This window comes from Clupea harengus, chromosome 15, assembly GCF_900700415.2.
Source record: "Clupea harengus chromosome 15, Ch_v2.0.2, whole genome shotgun sequence".
Taxonomy (NCBI): Eukaryota; Metazoa; Chordata; class Actinopteri; order Clupeiformes; family Clupeidae; genus Clupea; species Clupea harengus.
The window spans coordinates 11,078,864-11,101,151 of record NC_045166.1 but is presented as its reverse complement, the minus strand read 5'-3'; the positions used below and the strand labels follow the sequence as shown (position 1 = coordinate 11,101,151).

At 47.6% G+C, this 22,288-nt stretch overlaps 1 protein-coding gene across 3 annotated transcripts in view; it reads left to right on the top strand.

The window, feature by feature from the left end:
- daam1b (dishevelled associated activator of morphogenesis 1b) overlaps positions 1 to 22,288 on the top strand; it is an 82,533-nt gene that overhangs the window by 21,532 nt on the left and 38,713 nt on the right. For 2 of the 3 annotated variants that reach the window (XM_031581869.2, XM_031581867.2), the window contains exon 2: positions 19,746 to 20,048. In XM_031581869.2, the coding sequence (XP_031437729.1) occupies positions 19,866 to 20,048 (183 nt within the window). In that variant the 5' untranslated portion in view covers positions 19,746 to 19,865. Of the gene's footprint in view, positions 1 to 1,869; positions 2,358 to 19,745; positions 20,049 to 22,288 lie in introns of those variants that run through there. The other variant, XM_031581868.2, reaches the window with a different exon arrangement.

Here is a 22,288-nt window from a genome sequence, read left to right as displayed (position 1 = left end):
GTACAGGGTGAGTGCGTCTACTACCCAGATGCTAGCCCCCCCACAACACACACACACACACACACACACACACGCACATACACACGCATACCCTCCTTTAGCCAGCCACAAATCATAGGCAGAGCTGCAGGCTTCGAGAGCAGTGGATGTTGTTTACCCTCCTCCCATCTGTCTCAGTCTGTGTGTGTGTGTGTCTCTGTCTGTCTGTCTGTCTGTGTGTCTGTGTGTCTGTGTCTGTCTTTGGGATAGTTTTTGATGAACCCTTTTGAAAAAAGTCAACTTCATCTTGGCAGGTCACTTTGACGGCTGGCCTTTTGAAGTTGACATGTTTTTCTGAGAGCTCGTGTGTCCATGCTGGTTCAGTGTGTGAGGAAGAATCAACACAGAGAGAGAGAGAGAGCGACAGAAAGGGAGAGCAGGGTGGAAAGAGAGTGGGACCGAGAGAGAAAGAGAGAGGGTGGGAGAGAACAAAAAGCCTGGTGTGTGGTGTTGGCTTGTGCCCTGCTCTGAGTCTGTGTTATGAGTAAGCACTTAGAGTCCCGGCTAAGCACTCTGCATGTTCTCTGTTATTGAACGGGACAGTGGAATGGAAAACAGCCTGTCCAAAGGTCTGAACCAGCCCCTCGCCAACACGCCTGCCACTCCAGTTCCAATAACTGTCTTTGTGTGTTTGTGTGTGTGTGTGTGTGTGTGTGTGTGTGTGTGTGTCTGTCTGTGTGTGTTTATGTGTGTTTGCGTGTGAATGCCGACTCAAAATATTTTCTGTCAGGATGTTTTTGTCAGGTCTTGTTCTCGTATGTGGCGGTGTGACCCCTTGTGTCCTCCTTTGCAGCGTGAACTATCTCAGTAATGCGCTGTGAACAGACTTGGCTGTGCTGGCCTCGCCTTCTACTGCAGAACTGTGGAGTTCTCTCTCTCTCTCCCTCTCTCTCTCCCTCCTTCGCTCTCTCTCTCTCTCCCTCTATCTCTCATTCTCTCGCTCTCTCTATCTCTCATGCTCTCTCCCTCCTTCTCTCTCTCCCTCTTTCGCTCTCTCTCTCCTTCGCTCTCTCTCCTTTGGTCTCTCTCTCTCTCTCCCTCCTTCGCTCGCTCTCTCTCCCTCCTTCTCTCTCTCTTTCGCTCTCTCAATTCTCTTCGCTCGCTCTCTCTCCCTCCTTCGCTCTCTCTCTCTCTCTCCTTCGCTCTCTCTCTCCCTCCTTTCGCTCTCTCTCTCTCTCCCATTCTTTCCCCCTTCACATTTCCCCTCAGTGTCTCTCTGGTGAAAACATGCTTTCTGTAGAAGAGCTGTCTGCTGTCGTCTGTTGCCTTTTTCTTTCTGCTTGTTCATGGATGTGCTTACACACACACACCCAGACACACACACATACAAATGTACACACACACACACACCCTCTTGCTCTAAGGCACTTAGGTTCTCACAGCTTGCCTGAAAACAAACCAATGACAGGGTGTGTGTGTGTGTGTGTGTGTGTGTGTGTGTGTGTGTGTGTGTGTGTGTGTGTGTGTGTGTGTGTGTGTGTGTGTGTGTGTGTGTGTGTGTGTGTGTGTGTGTGTGTGTGTGTGTGTGTGTGTGTGTGTGTTGAGGAAGAGAGGGGTGGGGGTGTGAGTTTGAATGTGGGGGTTTGGTTATGCAGTGTGAAGACCAGTGGGCGTTGGCCACACCGAGTCATCATCCTATGAGGGAGCTGGGGGTGTTGAAAAGGGGAGGGGCCTGACAATAGTAACATCTGTGCCTCTGCTAGAAAGAGAGAGAGAGAGAGAGAGAGAGAGAGAGAGAGAGAGAGAGAGAGAGAGAGAGAGAGAGAGAGAGAGAGTGTGTGTGTGTGTGAGAGGGACGGCATTTGTTTGAGAGGGGGGAGGTGGTGCGCACCAGCAGCAGGGAGGAGCTGAGAGAGAGTGTGTGTGTGCGCCGGTGAGGGAGCCTCAGAGCCTGAGAGAAAGCCACAGTGAGCAGCTCTCCTCTGCTCTGCTCTGTGCTGCACGTGTGCTCTCACCCTCCAGCCTGCAGTAGCGCTCCAGCCAGCGCCGCAGTCAGTCAGCCTCTGGAATCTACGCACATCTACTCCTCTCCGCTCTGTCACGGACGCTGCGGAACACACCAGACTGCGCTTTTTGCCGTGTTCACCCCGGTGAATGTGTTGGGGTTTTTTTTGCTGATGGGAGAGATACGCTGACACGACACGCCGGGCTGTCACGTTTTTTGGCTTTGCACGCGCGCTGTGGAGAAGCCAGCAGTCATTTCTCTCTCTCTCTTTCTTTTCCACGCCCGGTGTTTCCCTGCACTGATGCAGAAGCCGGTTGCGTGGGTTCTCCCAGGGATGCCTAGCCCTAGCCAAACCCATCCGCAGGAGTAGCAGGTAAGCCAACGCAAGCCTTAACATTAACAGACATGAATTAACAGGATAAGAGCAAAATGAGTCAGTGGATGGATGGATTTTGTGGATGTGTTGTGTATGCATTAAACTGCCACTGTTGCGGAATATAGAAGAGGAACCCATGTTGTTTCAGTCCCTGCAGCCGATCAGAGTCCTATCAGTTTAACCCGTTCAGGATATTTTTTTTCCTTGTCTGGAGGTGCTGATTGCAGCAGTGGTGGTAGACTGGTAGATGTGGGGGTGATGCTGAGTGAATGGGCTTAACAGCTGCCTGAGCTGCTTGATCAGTGGCCTTTAGATGCTGCCTCCGCTGAGGTGATGTTTGCCATTGTCACCTTCATTCACCTTCAGCTGTGCACTGTTTGAATGGATACGAGTTAGCTTACAACAGGTTGGAATATACGTATGCCAGGCTGGGGCAGGGAGGCGTTGAGAAAGAGTGACTGAGAGAAGGAGAAGGAGAGGGAACGAGGAGAGGTAGCAGGCAAGCATTTTATTAGGGGATGGCTTGGAAGGAGATAAGGAGGTCAGCATAGCGTGCGAGAGAGAGAAGGGAAAGAGAGAGGGAGAAGGAGAAGATCACCTTGAAAATGGACTGGCCTCTTTTCCGTCCCTGTCTATCTCTCTGTCTCTTATCTCCGCACCGCTCTGTTTTTCCACCACTCTCCTGTCACATGCTAGAGAACCTTGTGCTTGCTCCCTCTCTCTCTCTCTCTCTCTCTCCTTCTCTCCCTCTGCCACTCAGGCTTTCTCTCATTCTGTAAGTGTTGGATAGTGATATTGAGCAGCGACAGACGAAGCATTCTTACCCCTCGCCCCCTCTCTCTCTATCTCTCTCTCTTACTCTCTCACTCTATCCTTCCCTTGCTCTCAGCTTTTCCTCAGCTTCGTAATGTGAGGCACAGTGTTGTGTGTCTGTGTGTGTGTGTGTGTGTGTGTGTGTGGAGCTGTCACCATGTCCATCATAGCTTTGCACCCTGTGGCGCCGACCCAGAGCGCCCCGCTTGCTCGTTCTCCCCTCCTGCCCCCTCTTAAGGGCTTAAAACCCTCTCAAGTGGTGGCGGAGGCTCTGTTTATGGTCTCTTACCCCCTCCAGCAGGGGCTGTTTTGCGCTGAGGGGCAAAGCACCATCAGCAGGCAGTCCGTCATTATTGCTCCCCATTTCTTACATCCTGCTGGTCCAGCCACCTCTGGATCATAAGCTCTCTCTCTAAATACTGAACCTGAAGTGTGTGTGTGTGTGTGTGTGTGTGTGTGTGTGTGTGTGTGTGAGAGAGAGAGAGAGACTCTGTGTGTGTGTGTGTGTGTGTGTGTGTGTGAGTGAGTGAGTGAGAGAGAGAGAGAGACTCTGTGTGGGTGAGAGAGAGAGACTCTGTGTGAGAGGGAGGGAGACTGTGTGTGTGTGTGTGTATGTGTGTATGTTTGATGGCTGTTCCTGCTAAGTATCGTAGGTGCTATCAGATTAAGTGGCAGAATAAACTGTCAGATTGGCTCCACTGAAATGAGAAGGGGAGGAGGAAAAGAAACATCAGCTGGCGGAAAAATGCAACGCCACATCTGGAACTGTTGACGGCCGTCTTTTAGCAATTAGCACATGTGGCGCGGACGGACTGCCAAGAGTTGTCAGTCACGGCAGAGGCTTCTCAATTATTTATTTATCTCCCTTCCCCATTAGCTTGCGTTTGATTAGCAAGGCGGGGCTGAGCATGCCAGCAAGACTAGAGACCCTAAATCTGGTTTTGATTTTTTTTTCTTTCCTCCCCCTCCCCCCCCCCCCCCCCCCCCCTTTTTTCCCCTCCTGCTCTATTTTGGTCCTTCATTACTGGTTCCGCTCATGGTCACTGAGAAAAAGGGGCTCATTTTATTATCATATTATCGAGCATCAATTCCCAAGGTAACAGGGGAGGGGGGAGGAAGGGTGGCAGGAAGGAAGGAGGATGACATGCGGAGGAGAGGCTGCAGACAGCTGCTGCTCCCGCTGATGGGCAGGGGTTACCATGGCAACTGTTGTCAGGGCCAACCCGGCCCGGCCGGCTTTCTCTGTGCCGCATCACGGTGATTCCGGTTGGAAGCGGAGAGGGGAGGGTGTTGGTACACGTTATGTGTGTGTGTGTGCTGCATAAACACGCCTTTCTGTATGGAGTGGAATGCTTCCATCTCATCGACATGCTGTCTCTTTCCGCATTTGGGGCAGGGGGGTTGGGTTGGTCATAGTAGACAGCAGCAGGGATGGTTTCTCCACCTTCCCCCCACCAGTAGTGTTTTAAGACGCATATAAGCAGGACCAACCAAGCGGCCTAATGAATGAACATGAATGGGTCTTTTTTAGAAGGGGAGGAGTGTGTGTGTGTGGGTGGGTGGGTGGGGGGGGGCTGCAGCACACAGACAAATAGCATTACAATTCAAGCTGAGTGAAAGACGATTCATTGTGTGGCTGGACTCTTGGCTTCTCAGGACTCAGGAGGCCAAAAGTCTTGAGTGAGGGCGGTGAAGATTGACATTCCTCTCTGCGCGTGTTTGTGTCTTGTCAGTTAGTCAGCCCTCCCTCTCTCAAAGTAAACACCAGATAATGGCCGCCACTGGGTCAGAGGGTGCAGTAGCCCTCGCATGCATCAGGCTCAGGTATCTACCATCTGGTAACTCTCTGTCTTTCTCTCTCGTCATCTTCCTTGCTGTTTTAAAACCCTAAGGCAACACCACACAAAGGCACCTTGCCCAAACAAGTACGTCTGAACCACCACCACGAGACCAAGTCCATTGTTTCCTACCATCATTACTCTAATGTGGCTAATGGTCGCTGGTCTCGAGTCACATGCGCGCACATGAACTCTCTGACCAGACCACTTCTCTCTCTTTCCTCCTTTGCAGACTGTCCACTTCCATTAACCCTCTATACTCTTAAGTACAGCCACTCGCACTAACTCGCATGGAGTAATTGTTCTTGTGTACACAAATAGTCTCTCTTCAGATGTACTCAACTCTGCATTCAAATTCAAATGAGACACAGCACTTGGGAGTAGCACTTTAACAGCATTTAATCAGTTGAAGAGCTTCAAAGGTCTTTGCAAACAAGTGAGAAATCTAGGCAGACCCCCATGGTAATACTGATTGCCTTGTCATTAGTTGTGTAGCGTGTGTGTGTGTGTGTGTGTGTGTGTGTGTGTGTGTGTGTGTGTGTGTTTGTGTGTGTGTGTGTGTGTGTGTGTGTGTGTGTGTGTGTGTGTGTGTGTGACACACTGCTGGGGGATGGGGCTGTCTCATTGTCTGCTGAGCATATTTGCCATGGTGGGAGTTGACTTGGATATGTGTCTCTGTGTCCGTTTCATTCATTCACACACACTTCCTCTGGAGTTTGGAATTTGAACCCCACCGTGGCTTGTGGCCTTGTATGTATGTATGTATGTATATATATATGTGTGTGTGTGTCAGTCAGTGCTCCTATCTACAGTAGTGTTTTTTGTGGTTGCTCAGGTGGCCTGGACGTAGAGTAGATGGGGGGCCTAGCAGTTAGCCTGCAGTGCTACTACACAGCACCACACCGCACCACTCCACAACTCAATGATTAATGAAGAGCTCTTTCCCCACAATAGAGCTGTTACTCAACAAACCCATCTGAAATCTCATCCGAGTCTCCTCGGCCTCGCGCTGGTGAAACCACATGCTACTCTGGGTGCGTAATCACCACAGCCCGTCACCGTCTCAGACCCCAGACCCAAGACCCAAGACCCAGCCAGCTGCGGGCGTCTTGCCTCATTACCGAGCTCTTACGCAGCCTAATGAAACACTCGCGCTCACACTCATTACCGTTTCCAAAGCTGAGATGTGCCGGGGAGCTCAGGCAGCGCCGACGCCAACGGCGACACGCTGACAAGTCTGGATCGATCTGGAGCAGATCCATGTCCGAACGCACTGATACTTTAATGACGGTGTACGGTTGCATGAATTGGAACACATTGGGGTAGTTACTTTAAAGGACCTAACTATGTATAGAGCTGGTTGACAGACATGCATCCATCCATACATACATCCAGCCATCCATACATATATATATATATATATATATATGTGTGTGTGTGTGTGTGTGTGTGTGTGTGTGTGTGTGTATGTTTTTTCTTCACAATATATACTACATGTATGGTAAGCTAGAGGGTGGAGATATATGGTTAAGATGCTCACATTTACAGGTTTGGCTGACTCACATAAATGGGTTGTGTCAGTGTCAGTCACAGGTCAGAAAGTGAGGAATAGAAGTTCCATTCCTTTGTTTACTAACCCTGTATCTCGACATTGGAGATTAGTGACTTTGTCTCCAGCCCTCAAGTCTATGATCAGTGGGAGGCTCTCATGCCTGTTTCTTGTCTTTCTAAGCTTTCTAAAATCCTCTGAGGCATTTCCGAGTAAGTTCCAGGTAAAAGCAGGCCCAGCCCTTTCCGCTTCTAGCCGTCAGCACTTCTGTCACCTGAGACCGTTGCCTGACACCTTAAAGAGCCTGGGGGGGGGGTCAGTATGCCGGGAGATGCTTCACTCAGCTGTTACACACACACACACACACACACACACACACACACACACACACACACACACACACACACACACACACACACACATTGACATACAGAGTGGAGTCTGTCTCACACACTCATTTATACACTCGCAGACATACACACACACACACACACACACACACACAAACACACACATACATCGACATACGGGCAGAGAGTCACACGTACCAATATACACACTCATGCACTGGAAGATACACACACACACGCACACAGAGCTGCTCACACACACAGGCTGGGATTCTCTCACACTCCGTCTCCGTGATTAGATTAAACACTGACTAAATCTGTGAGCACACACACCCACCCTGGTGTTCCAACAACATGAAAAGCAAATGTATTCACTAGGGATGCACGATACCACTTTTTTACAAACCGATACGAGTACGAGTATTTTTATTTGTGTACTTGCCGATACCGAGTACCGATACCGATACTTCTTAGATTTGGTCTCCAGGAAAGTGCAATTCATTTGGAGGCAGATTTTATTTTATCCTCTGCAGATTATGTCAAGCCTATAGTACAAAATTAACAGAAGGCTATCCCAAGCCAAAAATAAACAGAGCTTTCTGGTTTTAACACACAAAAAAAGCCTTCAAACAGACAATATCATCACATTAGACAAAATGCAAATATAACCAGATAAAGGCAATTCAATTTGCTGCATAGTTAACAACACATTCTGCTTAACAAAAAGTGAACAGAACTATTACTGGATTAGCACAAGAGCACATTTCAGTTACAAAAGGATCAGAAGAATCTCCTGCTCAAGTACACAAACAATCACTTAACCTATGTGGCACAGTCTTTCTCTCTACCTCTCTCTCTCTGTGTGTGCGTGCGCGTTTTTTTCTTTTGCAAGACGTCAGTTAAGATTGGTTGCTTCGGTCTTGCGCCACTAGCATCAGTGAACTCTGTGTACTTAGCACTATGGTGCGTCTTCAGATGTTTAATCAAATTGCTTGTGTTAAACAGAGTACTTTCCTTTCCGCCCCTCGACACCGTAGCAGTGCAGATCTTACACTGTGCCTTACTCCTGTCGTCGTCATTTATCTTAAAATGAGCCCAAATCGCCGTTAAGGCAGCACAACGGAATTGCTAATCGCTAACGAGATGCTAGCAGCTAAATTTAGCGAAACCTGTATACTGAAATACTTTGACACTATGACAAACTTTCCTAACACAGTCAAACATCAAGCAAATGCAACACAAGACGGCAAATAAGCTACTTACTAGTCTGGCAGAGAATGGTGGGACAGGTAGGACAATAAATCACATTTTGTGTCAGCATAGCCCGGCCAGTTTGATGCAGTGAAATACTGATGAGTGGTATCGGTGCTTGGTATCGGCAATTCAACAACGAGTACGAGTACGAGTATTTTAACGAAGTATCGGCACCGATACCGATACTGGTATCGGTATCGGTGCATCCCTAGTATTCACAGCCACTGTTGCATTACCGTGTGTGTGTGTGTGTGTGTGTGTGTGTGTGTGTGTTAGTGTAGTTTTAGTGTAATGTAGTGTGTAGTATAGTAGATCCACTGGTGTATGTTACCTCTCTGGGTTCTTGTCGACACAGAGTGGTTTACTCCATAATACTGGATGCCTTTTGGACACCTGTTTCTGTGCTCGGCTATGTCTGTCTGCTTACTGCTGACTCATCAGTGGAGTTGGCTCTAGTTCTGTTCGGTCTGCAGTTATTGTGCAGATGGAAGAGACCGATACAGACTGGCTGCTCTCTGACGAGATGTCAGACGTGTTTTCACATCTGTGCCGAATTACACTCTTTTGTGTGTGTGTGTGTGTGTGTGTGTGTGTGTGTGTGTGTGTGTGTGTGTGTGTGTGTGTGTGTGTGTGTGTGTGTGTGTGTGTGTGTGTGTGTGTGTGTCTCTCTCTCTCTCTGTGTCTCTCTCTCTGACTGGACTGGCGTTGTGAGAGGACGGATGCTGATTCACTGTTTGCATTTGTGTGGGGTTTACCAATGCGGCAGCACAACCGCGCAAGGCGTCACTGCCTTACTGCTTTCCCGTCGGAAGGTCCGTGTGACAATGATGCGTTATCACTTGTGGTGTGCCCCTGCCAAGATGAATCAGTATCCTTCCCCTGACCATGACCAACCCCTCCCCCCCCCCTCCCCCACCCCCTGCCTACTCCTCACACCCCTTCTGCCTGTGCAGAGAGGCTGTGCAGCTAGTGAGATGGCGTCTGCCTGTGCAGAGAGGCTGTGCAGCTAGTGAGATGGCGTCTGCCTGTGCAGAGAGGCTGTGCAGCTAGTGAGATGGCCTCCTCAGTCTCAGTTTTAGGGCTGTTGGCGCTTCTCTAAAGGTTCCCCCCCTGCTCCACTCTGCCTTGTTGTTTTGTGCGGTGTGTGTGTGTGTGTGTGTGTGTGTGTGTGTGTGTGTGTGTGTGTGTGTGTGTGTGTGTGTGTGTGTGTGTGTGTGTGTGTGTGTGTGTGTGGCTGTGCTGTGCTGTGCTGGTCATCTGGAGAAGAGTTACATTGTTTAGAGCTCTCGCTGTTTCCTGGTGCCTGTTTTCACAGGGGGGAGGTGTGGGGGGCTTTTTTTGCTCTGTGTATCTTGGGTGATGTAATGAGAAAAAAATTACAGTTGGTCAGTCACACCACTTGTGTTTGGTGCTGTGGTGGGACGGAAGTACACTCACTCACTCTCACACACACACATACACACGGATGCACACAGACACACAAGCAGGAAGTGATTACCCAGATCCATCCGAAAGCAATGAAGAAAAGATAAAACAAGAGGAAAGAGAGAGAGAGAGAGAGAGAGAGAGAGAGAGAGAGAGAGAGAGAGAGAGAAAGAGACGGGGAGAGAGAGAGAAAACTCAAGAGGCATAACCAGCAGTTGAGTACTGACGCACAAGATTAAATTCCCTGTGAGATAACACACACTTAATCAGATTACTAATAACCTCAATTGGATTGATTTATTTACTGGACATGCAGCAGGGAGAGCTTCTCTCTTTGTATTGTGTGTAAATGTTTGTGTTTGTGTCTGCCTGTGTGTTCAAGTCTGTGTGCATGTGCGTGCCTGTGTGTGCGAGTGTGTGTGCTCGCATGTGCGTGAATGTGCATGCACGTGCATATGTGTTTGACCTGCCACTACCTGAAGAGCGCCGCTCACATGCTGACTCCCTCTGTGCTTTGACTGATGTCTGTTCGTCACGATCGCAGTGCCAGAGCCCCTTCCTCTCCATCTTGGTTCTTTCTCTGAGAGACTTGGTAAACAAGGTGGGCCTTGAGTTTTAATCTGCACTCAAGCAGCACAGGCTTGTCAAAAGTGTCTGTGCATCATGGCCTTGGGCCTGGAGTTCCAGTGTCTTCTCAAGAGGTGCCGACAAACAACCAGCTGAGCCTCCACAGGCAAGGTGTAGAGTGACACGCTGATGGATCTGGCTTAGTATAAACAATGGTGCATGGTCATAAGAAAGACAGACAGATAGAAAGAAAGAAAGCGGGAAACCCAAGTGTGTGTGTGTGATGAATGTGTGTGTGTTTGTGCCAGCATCCCTGTACTGTATCAGTATCTGAAGAGGCGTGAGGATACTGAAGCTTTTGGAAAAAAAAAACGAATCTGCCCTCGGTGCCTCTTTGCTTGGCAGCCCAGACCTGTTGCATGAAGCGGCAGTAAAAGCCTATGGAGTTAACAGCTCTGATGGAATTACGAGGGATTTCTCTGCGGACGGGATGAGAAGGGGGGACGGGGGACGGGGTCCCTGGGTCCTTACTGTAGGTGGTGACAGTAGGTTTGTGCGCAGCTCTGGTGGGTTATGTGTGGAATGTGTCCTGCCGGGGCAGGCCTGTGGGGGTGGAGTGCCTAAGTCCTTTACGGCGGGGTTGAGGGGTGGGGGCGGGGGCACGTCGGAGATTAGTGCAATTACTTGCCGAGCCGACACACAAACAACAGTGGCGGGGCTTAAAGTTGCCTTTCCTTTAAGTGCTACGCACAACCCTCTGCTGCGGATGTCAACACTCACTGCCTGTGGGCACGCAAACATGCATTCATTTGGGATCATACACAGACATGCACACAGTTTACTCTCTTACACAGACAGACACACAGACACACAGACACGTTTTGCAAACAATTGTAGCTGGCTTATATCTAACTTCTGTCTATTCTTATTGTTACTCTAAGGTCCTTACATCTTTGCCATCCAATAACATAATACTAACATGGTAATACTAACATGAGCTCTAAACATCAACAAAAACTTGAACACAATGCCATTCTCCAACCTTACATGCAAAACAGGCCCAAGGATAGTCTCAGGGGCCATGCACGTGACGACGGTGAAAACTGAGTTTTCCCGAAGACTGAGTTTTCCCGAAAACTGAAGTTTAGTAGCGTTGTGGCCTTTTGTTCACACGGCAATGGCGTTTTCGGGGTGGAGTGGAATCCTTTCAAAATGCAACCCTTCCGTCACCATGTAGACAGGCGAATATGGAACCTTTTGAAAAGCCTGACGACACGGTCCCAGCTTTATCCAATCACTTATCATTCTCCGTGAAGCTTCAATCTGAGGTTTGCCTTCCAAAGCCTTCACCATGTCCTCAGTGGCAATGAATAGAAAACCTTTTTTTGATTCTCAGAATTGTCATGGTAATCAGTCAATTTGTTTTGTCTCTACGAGGAGGACGTAATCTATCAGAAACATCAGCGGCCAAAGCCTTATTATGATATAATGTGTCACTTAATGCTAGCAACCTTAAGCAGGGTAAGTTCACTTTCCTGGAGAAATTGTATTTGCCCAAACCAAGTTTAGCTGACAAATGATTTATTTATCTTGTCTCATAGTTCCATTGCTTTGATGATAATCTTGTTTAGATATAGGCTTTAACTACTTGCAGCATAGGTTATGCAAGACATGTGACTTTTTAAAGGGACCTAGCTAGCAGCGGTATTTTCACAACATGTTGCTAATCCGTGTGGAGGACGATGAATTTCCCCAAACAGTGTAATATGGATGCGAAACATGAAAACACGAAAGAAAAAAAAGTTGTTTTCAAAATGTTCCGTTGTGGTGTAAACAGCCCCTCCATATCCTCTGGTGTACCATAGACACTGGGCAGGCAGAACGTTTGTGAGAACTCTGAGGCGGGGCCAAGCACCCCGCCCTCAATAAATCCACCCACATGTGTCACTCAATGTTGTTCTCGTCTGTTGGGCGGGCCCTTTGTCATGTCTGGGGAATCATTTGCCAGTTTGCCGAAAGTAAATGAGAGCAACACCTCCACAGTCATGAAGGGGACTGGCTAGTGAACTGTTGTGTGGTTGGTGAGTTCAGATTTAACTACGATCTTGAAGACCCCAGGTAGTAAGTGGTTGTGCAGCTGTTGGGTCTTAAATTGAAATGCCATTTTCGGTAAAAAAAAAAAAAGGATGAAGGGTGTCAACATGTTTTTGAGATTTGCGGTTTGAAGCTATGAAATAAACCACCTAAACACTTTCTAACACCACGAAAGACTCTTAAACTGATGTGTTATGAGGTTTATACTAGGCCATCATCCTATTACAGTGATGATCTTTTTTATTCAGTCGTGTAATGCAGTGTCTAATTGTGAAGATTTGCAGTTCTGTGCACACTGAAGTGCCTTGTAAACTCAAGGGTGTGGTGTGGGCACTGACCTCTCCAGCAGAAGCTGTGAAAACTCCCACTCTACGCCCCCTACCCCTCCATAAAGGCAACGCCGCACGGAGAGACACAGGACTGTTAGCAGGCCAGTTGTTGCTGCTAGTCTGTTTGGAGAAGTCACGGATATGTCAAAACAAACGCAGCTTCTTTTTTATAGTCTCAGAGGCCGAGGTGCGGGAGCAACCGTGCTCTGAGACTCACGTGTGGTCCTTGTGCCGGGAACACCTTGTGCCTCCTGTATGGCCCCGTTCGCCTTGACCACTGTTAATATTTTACAAGAACCGCCGGTGTTCCTGGTGCTGCGTTCCTCCCGCAAAGTAGTCCAGAGGGAGGGAACCGGATTGCATTGAAACGCTTGTGTTCTGCATTTTCAATAATTATTATTTCTTTTTTTTTTCCAGAATATAAGAATGATGGTTAGGCAGGGAATACAAGTATTCAGAAATGAGCGTTGGCTGCCTTTGTCTGCCTGTGTCAGCGAGTTTATGCCGGATTGCTGGATAATCATTGTCACACGTTCTTGGCAACAGGGAGACCCAGTAATTTCAGGCAGCATGTCAAGTATTTTAAGATGCATTTGTCTGCCATTCCATCAGAATGATAACAAAAAATTAGGGCAGAATTCTTTTTCCAATTAAGGCAGTGATGGACCCCGGTTGCTATGTGTCTGGAGCTGTATAGAATCTGTTGTGCATTTGTTACCAAAAAGACATATTTTTCTTGGCCTAACAGCCACTGTCTCCAGAGCATCAATATCTCTCCAGACATTTTTAAGGAACCCTTGCCAATTCCTTTGCAGATATATAAAAGCCCCCGTCTAAGTTCTCTGTATGCCCTATTCTGAAATTTGATTTAATCCTCTTTTCCCCTCTTGGCCTCTTAACTCCATGCTGTCGACCGGTAGATGAATGGCAATTGTTTTTTTAAAGCCTGGGTATCCATTGTTGTTGGCAGCTTCACATTTAAGATTTTCACGATGTGATTTTTATTGTTGTCTTGGTATCCCCTTGGTGTCTTGCTTCACATGTTCTGGGCATAACACTGTTGCTTATACAGGCAACCTGATTGACTGGTATCCTGCAGATCAAAACAGACACGATGTTATGGTCGTGGAAATATTTGGAGTTGCGGAGCCATGGATAATGTTGGCCAAATAACTAAGCAGTGTGTCGCAACTGCATTCATCTTCCAAGAGCCCTGATGCAGATGAAATCTCTGTTAAAAGTTCAATTGCGTTTGACAGAGGTATGCGAGACGAGGCTTTCCCTGAAGCTCGGCAGGAGGAGGAGGAGGGGCCTTTTGCTTATTTGCCACTTACTGTATGTACCTGTCATTCATCTGACCCTCGCGACCATGAGCATAGATATGGTGTCTACACCAGACTGTCACTTTTTTCGCTTCCATGGTAACTAGGGATGGGCATTCGATTAAATTGTCTTAATCGATCGTCGGGAGAATTAACGATCGATTTTCGATTAATCATTAATATTTTTATATTAAAATTCACTATTTATAGGCTATATTAAAATGCAGTGAAAATAGAAAAAACACAGCGTGTTTCCTCATTGAGATCTTTATTACAAGATGAACAACTCTTGTGGCAGTTAAACTTACAAGATGGACAACTCTTGTGGCAGTTAAAAGGGATCCGTTCAATGGTTACACTTGAAAATATGCGCTGCTGTACTCTTAAGCAGCGGAGCCGACAGCTAGAAGCCGGTGCTCATAAACACAACTGACCTTCGTTTTTTTTTTCTCTCTAACTAATTAATCTCACCTTTTGAAATTCATTCATCTAGATTCATCGTGATTAAAAGTTTGTTTTCTTCTAAAGACTAAATCTTATAAATTAACGAGTAATCACTTCAGACAGCGTGTATTTTAGACACTGTTGTTTAATTGTATTTTTTTCGTGCTCTCTCGCCGTCAGCCAAGGAATGTATGCGAGACACAATGGTGCCCCTCGACGGTAAATTTTAAGAATTGTCCCCTGAAGCAATTCGAATCACCTCAGTCAGCCCACCGTCTTCAACTATGTTGATGGGCCGACAGTCACCGGCAACCTAAACTGCTACAGCGTTGGTAACCTTTTCACGGACTGGTCTAGTTAATTTCCTAGAGAAGTCGTGGAGTGTGGGTTGGCGACCATCTAACCTGGGACTGCTTTCTGCCGGGTGCTTTGCATTAAGGTGATACGAAGACGAGCTGCTTCTGTGATAGCTACATTCAGCTTGACAAATGCTACATACAACTTTAGTTTTGTCGATCGTTCTGTCATTTTGCCTCTTAAACAGAAACTTTCCGCCCAACAATCCCTCAGCTCTCTCCATCTTCAACTACCGTCTCGGTCTCTTCTATCTAACTGACTGCAGACACACGGCGGTTTCGTGTCAGGGGTCAACGCACACCGGAAGTAAACAAAGTTGCGTTAACTGCGTTCAAATATTTGATTGCATTAATCTCCGCCACAATAATGTCAAAGAATAACGCGTTAACTTTGACAGCCCTAAAATAAATAAATTACACGCACACTACGCAACAGAACATGCATGCGTTTTAATCGATGAAAAAATAATTTCATCGAGGAAATTCTTAATGATCAATTAATCGATCGTCGATTAATTATGCCCATCCCTAATGGTAACCTCCTCTGTGCCCACGCCAGGAATGCAGGATCAGTGAGCTGTTATGATGATCCTATCAGCGTTTCCCTCACCGTGTCTCCCTTCACTCCGTCCTCCCCCGTCCCATCCCACCTCGAACCTCCTCTCCTCCTCCTCCGCAGCCCCCCCCCCCCTCTCTATCCCTTCCATCTCCTTTCCCCTCTTTAGCTGCAGATGGTCATTTTCACTGGGCTTACCCTCTGTGATAAGAGCCTTCCCTGCGCTGGCGTCTGCCTTGAAATCTTAATCCGCTGGCTGTTTTGACTGTCATGGCAGCGAGAACATGAAAGGCCCTCGAAGTTATGCATAGCCTCTGTGTCCATATGCTGTTCCGGGGAGATAAAGGTTGATAAAGGCCATTCCCCTGGTGACAACACGTTCCCCTGAACAGAGTGAAATTGAGACGGCAGAGGGCTTTGGTACAGCTGTTTTCTTTTTTCTTTTTTTTTTTTTTTTTTTACTTCTAAGCCACTCGTTTTAGGCTTGCTGAGTGGAGACAGACAAAATGATAGACTGTCCTTCTGTCAAAGGAGACGGAGCGTAGCGTTATTGGCTGATACACGGCATGAAAACTTCTAAATGTTTGGCTAGTCGTGAGGTTGCAAAGCTGTTTGAGAGTCTCGAGACTTGACTGTCTGGAGTCCTAGCCATGTCTTTTACCCCCAGAGATCTGTTGCAGAATTTCGTAGTTCTTTCAAGCAATGGTGGGTTGCTTAATTATGCTTCCTTATGCAAGAAACTTAATTAACAGTGGATTTCTTTAGTTAATTAAGCTTCCATGTGCAAGAGTTTGACGAGACAAACATTTCAAGATCAAGAATGTTTGAAAAAATTTCATCCATTTTAATTTCTCCATCTCAGCTGTTGGGTAATGCAGTTCTGTGCTGCTTTAGAGAACCACACTGTCGGAGTCGGGCTCTATTAGAAACAGACCTTCTGACTTGTGTAAACAGGCCGCAGAAGGCCAACCACTTTTGCAATGTTTTGGGTCAGGAAGAGAATTTTATTTTTGTGCTTGGTCTGTTTTTTTTTTTTTTTTTTTTTTTTTGACAGGCCTGTCTGTTTGCGTGCATGTGTGTGTTTGTATGTGTTTGTGCGCGTGTGTCAGATGTGCAATCTCTCGAGGGCTTACAGCAGTCAGAATGTTGATCTCCACTGTAATTCTGCATCTTCCTGCGGTTGAGAGAACAGGGGATTGTTTTGTGTCTGTGCGTGTATGTGCATGTGTTTACTTGTGTGTGTGTGTGTGTGTTCGTGCGGGTCATGGCCTTTTCTTTCTTGGTTTCTTCCCATTGTCATAATGGCTGGCTCCTCCGTCTCTGCCCGCTCCCAAACCACTTTGCAGCGCAATTACCGTCTCGCGTTAAACCAGCAGCTCACGGGCCCAAAGGTCGGCCAGCAGCACCGCAAGCAGAGCCCACTGACCACGGTGACCCCGGCTGGTTCAGTGCACCGAGTCCAATCTCCCCCTGCAGCCTATCTGCACAGTGGTTCCGAAAAACCCACTGGATAAACCATGCTGGAGTGGCTCGCATAAATCAGTTGAGTGCGTCTACTGCCAATCAACTGCCAGGCCAGACTCCCACAAATCCCCTGCAGATGGAGAGTTCCTCTATAGGGGTAACCTGGAAGCCCATCCTGCTGTGTTTAACCTGGTCAAGTCGCTGTCATGTGGGTAGTGAGCAAGCCGCTCAGCTGCCGAGTCTTCCATCTTATCTGGCTGTGTTGAGGTGACGTGCGTGCCTCCTCATCGGGTGATTCACGGCTTGTTTGTTTTGTCTAGCAGCAGTTTGGATGCTAGCTCCTCTTTGAAGTCTGAAGCATTGGACGGGTGGGAATAGTCTCCTAGGTGCTGACAGCTGTTGTGGTTCCTCTCACTGCAGGCCGGAAACGGGTCCCACTGCAGGACGAGTCTCCTTCACGGAGGCCATGTTTTGACGTGGCGCCGCAGAGGGGTAGGAAGGCATGCCGGCATTTGACCCCTGGCGCAGTGAGTGGCGCGGCGTGGCAAGCTCTTGAACCTACCACGCCCTTTGATTGCTGCTTTTGTAATCTGCCAGTGGTTTCAGGGTGGTCCCCAAGAGAGAAATCCTGTTGGAGGTTTGCATAGGCCTGTTAGGCACTTGCTCAGGCAGGTTGACCCGTTTTCCAGACACCGGATTTGCAATGCAGGCAAAAAGGATAATCCATACACAAATGCCCCACCTAACAGTACTCTTCAGTGCGTATCTGCAGTGCTGTGATTACAGTTAGCGAACTCATGCCAGAATTGTCCCTCAGTTGAATAGGAACCATTCATGCGTTTGGTAACTCTCTTTTCCGGTTGCATGCAGTAACTTGATAAAAGGTCAAGGACAAGCGTGGGCGGGTGGGGCAGTTGGTGCAGATATGGCTCTAGCCAATCATCTCCAGTGGCAGCTGGGAATTCAGAGGTGGTGCAGACAAGGCAGTGGGGTTCAGGGGACCCCAGCTGCTCCAGCCGTGAGGTTTGCTGTGGCCCAGGCAACAGCCGGTCGTTCGCGGGCATCCATCCATGGCAGGATGTGAAACGCTGTAAAACTCAATGAGGTATCATCTCACATCCTTTGTTTGGCCTTTGCAGATGCGGTCTCCCGGCCCTCCGAAGAAACCTGCATGTTGCAGTGTTGTTGTTAGGACTTCCGTGCTTTTTGACCTCATCCTTTCAGCAGATTCTTGTCGTTTTTTTCCCACACTTCCTGCCCTCAATCCCCCCCAGGGCCCACAGCTGTGCAGGGATACCCTGTCGCTAGTGGCTCTGTAACTAAAAATAAACACGTTTCACTACCCTATCATGAAACTACACGTTTCACAGGTGAGTGCGTCGGCAGCACCTGTCCGGTCACTTTGCATGTAGAGAGTATTCCAGTTATGTCGGGTCAGATCCCTCTGGCAAAAAAAAAAAAGAGTGAACACTTCATAACAGCTGTTTCGGGGAAATACGTAGAGCACTACAGCAGCTACCCAGCGCTACAGCATGCGCTGTTATTTTACTGCGGGCTGTATGGCACAACAATAGCACATAGCCATGCCATGCATGATTTCCATGCCAAAGCCAAACAGAATAACCAGCATATGCACATAGTGTGCATTGCTGGATAGGGATGGGAATCACTGAAGTGCTTGTAACATGATACTGTCACTGTTACCACAATAGCAATAGTGTCATGGATCAGGCCGTGCAGTCTGATACACAGCAAAACAATCCTCTATCAGGTATCATCACTTGTGCATAACTGCAGGCAATGCGTGAGTAAATAAGATTAGATTACAGTACATGTATTACAAATATTAATACCGTATATGATTCGCTACATCATTGTTTGAAAGATCTCAAAAGGAAGTGTCATTATATGTAGCTCTCATTACGTTTCCTCCTTTATGCTGGGACATATTTTGGTGGACTTTGGAGATCCTTTACGTATCCTTTAATCTACATTTGCGTTGAATCCGCTGACTAAGTAAGAGTGCTGAGCTGACTCAGTAGTCTGGACACGGTCTGAGACTCTGTATCGAGTCCTGCCCTCCTGACTCTTGTTGCAGTGAGACATGATAGCAGCAGAACACATTTCAGAAAGCAATTTTCTTTTTTCTTTTTAACCTCCCCTTAATTAAAAGGAAGGGTGTAATAGGGCATTTGTGTTTAGTTGTGCATGACTGTGCTTAAATTGCCTGAATTTTCCTAAATTCGATCCCAATTATTTGACTCAATCATGACTCATTCAGTTGCTAAAACGCTTGTAGGTATTACTGCCAGAAAACCCAACAAAGGAAACTTTCCTTCCAGCACTTAAGCCTCAACTCTTAAGAGTGTTTTTGCCTCCAGCATCATTATTGTATCATTACAATAGCTTCTGAATGGAGGCCCTCTCAGGTAATTTTCCCTCTTTATGCGGCCTCTTGGCTCTCCATCCTGGCAGATAGGTTTCCGTTAAAGCCACTGGCCTCATCACTTAGCCAACGGATCAGCCACTGACCTCTGAGCAACATGAGACGGGGACTCTTCCGCTCGCTCGCTCGCTCGCTATCCGACTACAAAGCCCTCCTGGACACACGAGAGAGCAGATTGTATAAATAGACTCTCCTGATCACAATCACAGGATCTCTAGAGAGAGACACACACAGGATATTTTACAATCGTAATCCTGACAAATGATGCTCGAGGACCTCCACTCCCTTTCCTGTGTGAAAATGGGCCCTCCTGGAGCTCGATGTGTTCGATGTGTTCAGTGTTTTCCGGTGCCCATCCAGTCTGCACTAATATAATAATATGCAATGCTTGACATGTAGAAATGCAAATATACTCAAATATTCACCCCTCCCTTATTCTATATTCTACAAGATCACCTCAGGGTACTCAAACCCCAAAGCCAGTTTTGTATGTCATGACGTCTAGTTAGTCATTGCCCTATCTATTCATCTTTCGAGGCTTTCTCGGTCTTACCATTCTTTTCTGTCTGTTTCCACAGAGAACTTGGTGACGGAAACACAATTCTGAGAGAGGTCGGAGGTCATCGAGGCATCCCCCCTCCACCTCCTCCACCCCATCACCCCCTCGACTGCTGACCCCCCCACCCCTGTCGGTAACCATGGCGCCACGGAAGAGAGGCGGCGGAGGGCGTGGTGTCTCCTTCATCTTCTGCTGCTTCCAGAGCAACGACCACCCGGAGATCACCTACCGGCTACGTGAGGACTTCGCCCTGCAGACCATGGAGCCTGCGCTGCCCATGCCCACCTACGACGAACTGGACGGCATGTTCTCCGAGCTGGTGGTACGTAGCACGGGCGAGGGCTACACTACATGGGGCTGTTAGGATCCAGGGAAACATTTACTAAGTTGGATTTTCAAAATAGGAGCTCTTGTGAAAATATTGTCTGTCAGTCCACAACATGCTTTTACATATGGGAGCAGGTAAAGAAACAGGAAAGCCACCTCTACTTAATACTGGCTAATTCTAACATCTTCCACCTACGCCGAGCTGGCATGCAGCGTAGTTGAGGAACGCTGCTGTAAATGATCACTGTTGATGTTTATGTTATTTATATTATTTATTATTAGTTTATATTATTTATGTTATTTATTATTATTAGTTTATATTATTTATTATTTATGTTATTTATTATTAGTTTATATTATTTTTTGGCGGTACTTAATGGAATGGGAAGGATATTTCGATCCATGGACACATCTATTGATTTGTCACACATCACACGTTGAAACATTAAAGCCAGATCTACGGAGTACTGCCTGCATTTAACACCATCAACCTACGTGCAATGATAGCCCAACTGGTGGTCCACAGCACGGCTCAGGTGTAGTGTGCAGGCAGATCATGCCCATTAATGTCTGTTATGTGACTGTAGGTAGGGTAGTTAGCCAGGTAGGGTATTATGATACAGGGGAGAACATATTGGATGCACTTCTGAGAGAATATTTTGTGCATATGTGTTATATTATTTTGTCTAAGCTACACACTCTATGTTGGCGACTGCTCACAGTAACATGAAATATTTATGATCATTCTCTTTCCATTACGCTGTACATAACAGTTTCAGTAACTAACATTAATCAATTAATTAAACCTTTAGGTAACATTACCAAAGCATCAAGTAGTCTGCATTCATTTTAAGTAACCCAAACATTTTCAAAGCAACATTTTATAATTTCACATTACTTTATTGTTAATAAATACCGAAGTTCACGTTTTATTACTGATAATTAACTAATGCTAGATAAGCAGTTTTTCCACATTTACCTGACGATGGGTGTATATCTGGGCTGATACATACCCAGGCCCAGTGAATATGCCATGCTCAGCAGGAGTTTCCCCTAGGGCCATAGATGCGGTGCTAATGAATGTGAGTGGGCGGCCACATTAACCTGTTACTCTGAGCCAGCGCTCTCCTCGCTAATTCAAAGGGAGATAATGTGAGTTAATTACCGAGATAGAGAATAGAGATGGTCTTTTCCTATGTGCGATTAGCGACCTCGCGTCTGCTACGCTTATTCTCTCTCTCTCTCTCTCTCTTTCTTTCTTCTTCACCCATCATCTCTATCTCCCTCGCTCATGCTCACTCATCATTCTAACCCTCTCCCCCCCTCTCTTTTCCTTCCTCTCCTCTCTCTCTCTCTCTCTTTCCCCTCTCCTTCTCACCATCTCTCTCTCTTTCTCTCTCCCTCCTTCTCTCTCTCTCTCACGCTCTCTCCCTTCCTTCTCTCTCACTCTCTCTTTCTCTCTCACTCTCTCTTTCCCTCCTTCTCTCTCTCCCCTCTCCTTCTCACCATCTCTCTCACTCTCTCTCTCTCTCTGCCAGTGGTCTGCTAGTGACTGCTCTTTCCTGCCACAACTGTCTACTTTGCACATCAATAGGCCCCATTGAGTATGTCTGTGTTTTGACCAACCCCCCCCCCCCCCCCCCCCCCCCCCCCGACACACACACACACTAATTGCTTGTTTTTGTCTGGCCCGCTCTCCTACCCCTTTCCCCCGTCTCGCCCGTCTTGTTCCTTGGCTGGAGCTGAATGATTCTGGGGGGGGGGGGTGGGGGGGCACTCAGTCACCCTCTCTCTTCACACAGGCCTCATCCCCCCCTCCCTCGCCACGTGCTGTTTCCAAAAAACACTTGCCCCCCACACACCCCAACATACTTTGAGGGCCCTGAATTCATTTGGGAAGAATGGCTCTGTGGAGGGGAGTCTGCTGCTTGGCTCTCAGTGTTGGGGCAGGGTGGTCACCAGCGCCTCACGTCCTCCTCGAGTAACCACCACCGCCACCGCGCCACATGTGGCTGGGCATCTGTTGCCGGCTGTGGCGCGCGCTGAACTGTCCCGCTCCACACCCTGTCTATATTTATCTTTTATGTGACTCCTCAACACTTGGGCACGCAGCCAAGCAGCAAGAGAGGAGTCAATACTGACCGTGTTTGCGCCGTTCGTGTGCCGGCGGCACTCACTCTTATTGTTCAGGTACATTCTGAAGAGGCGGGTGTTGGCACCTTGATGAGGCTTATG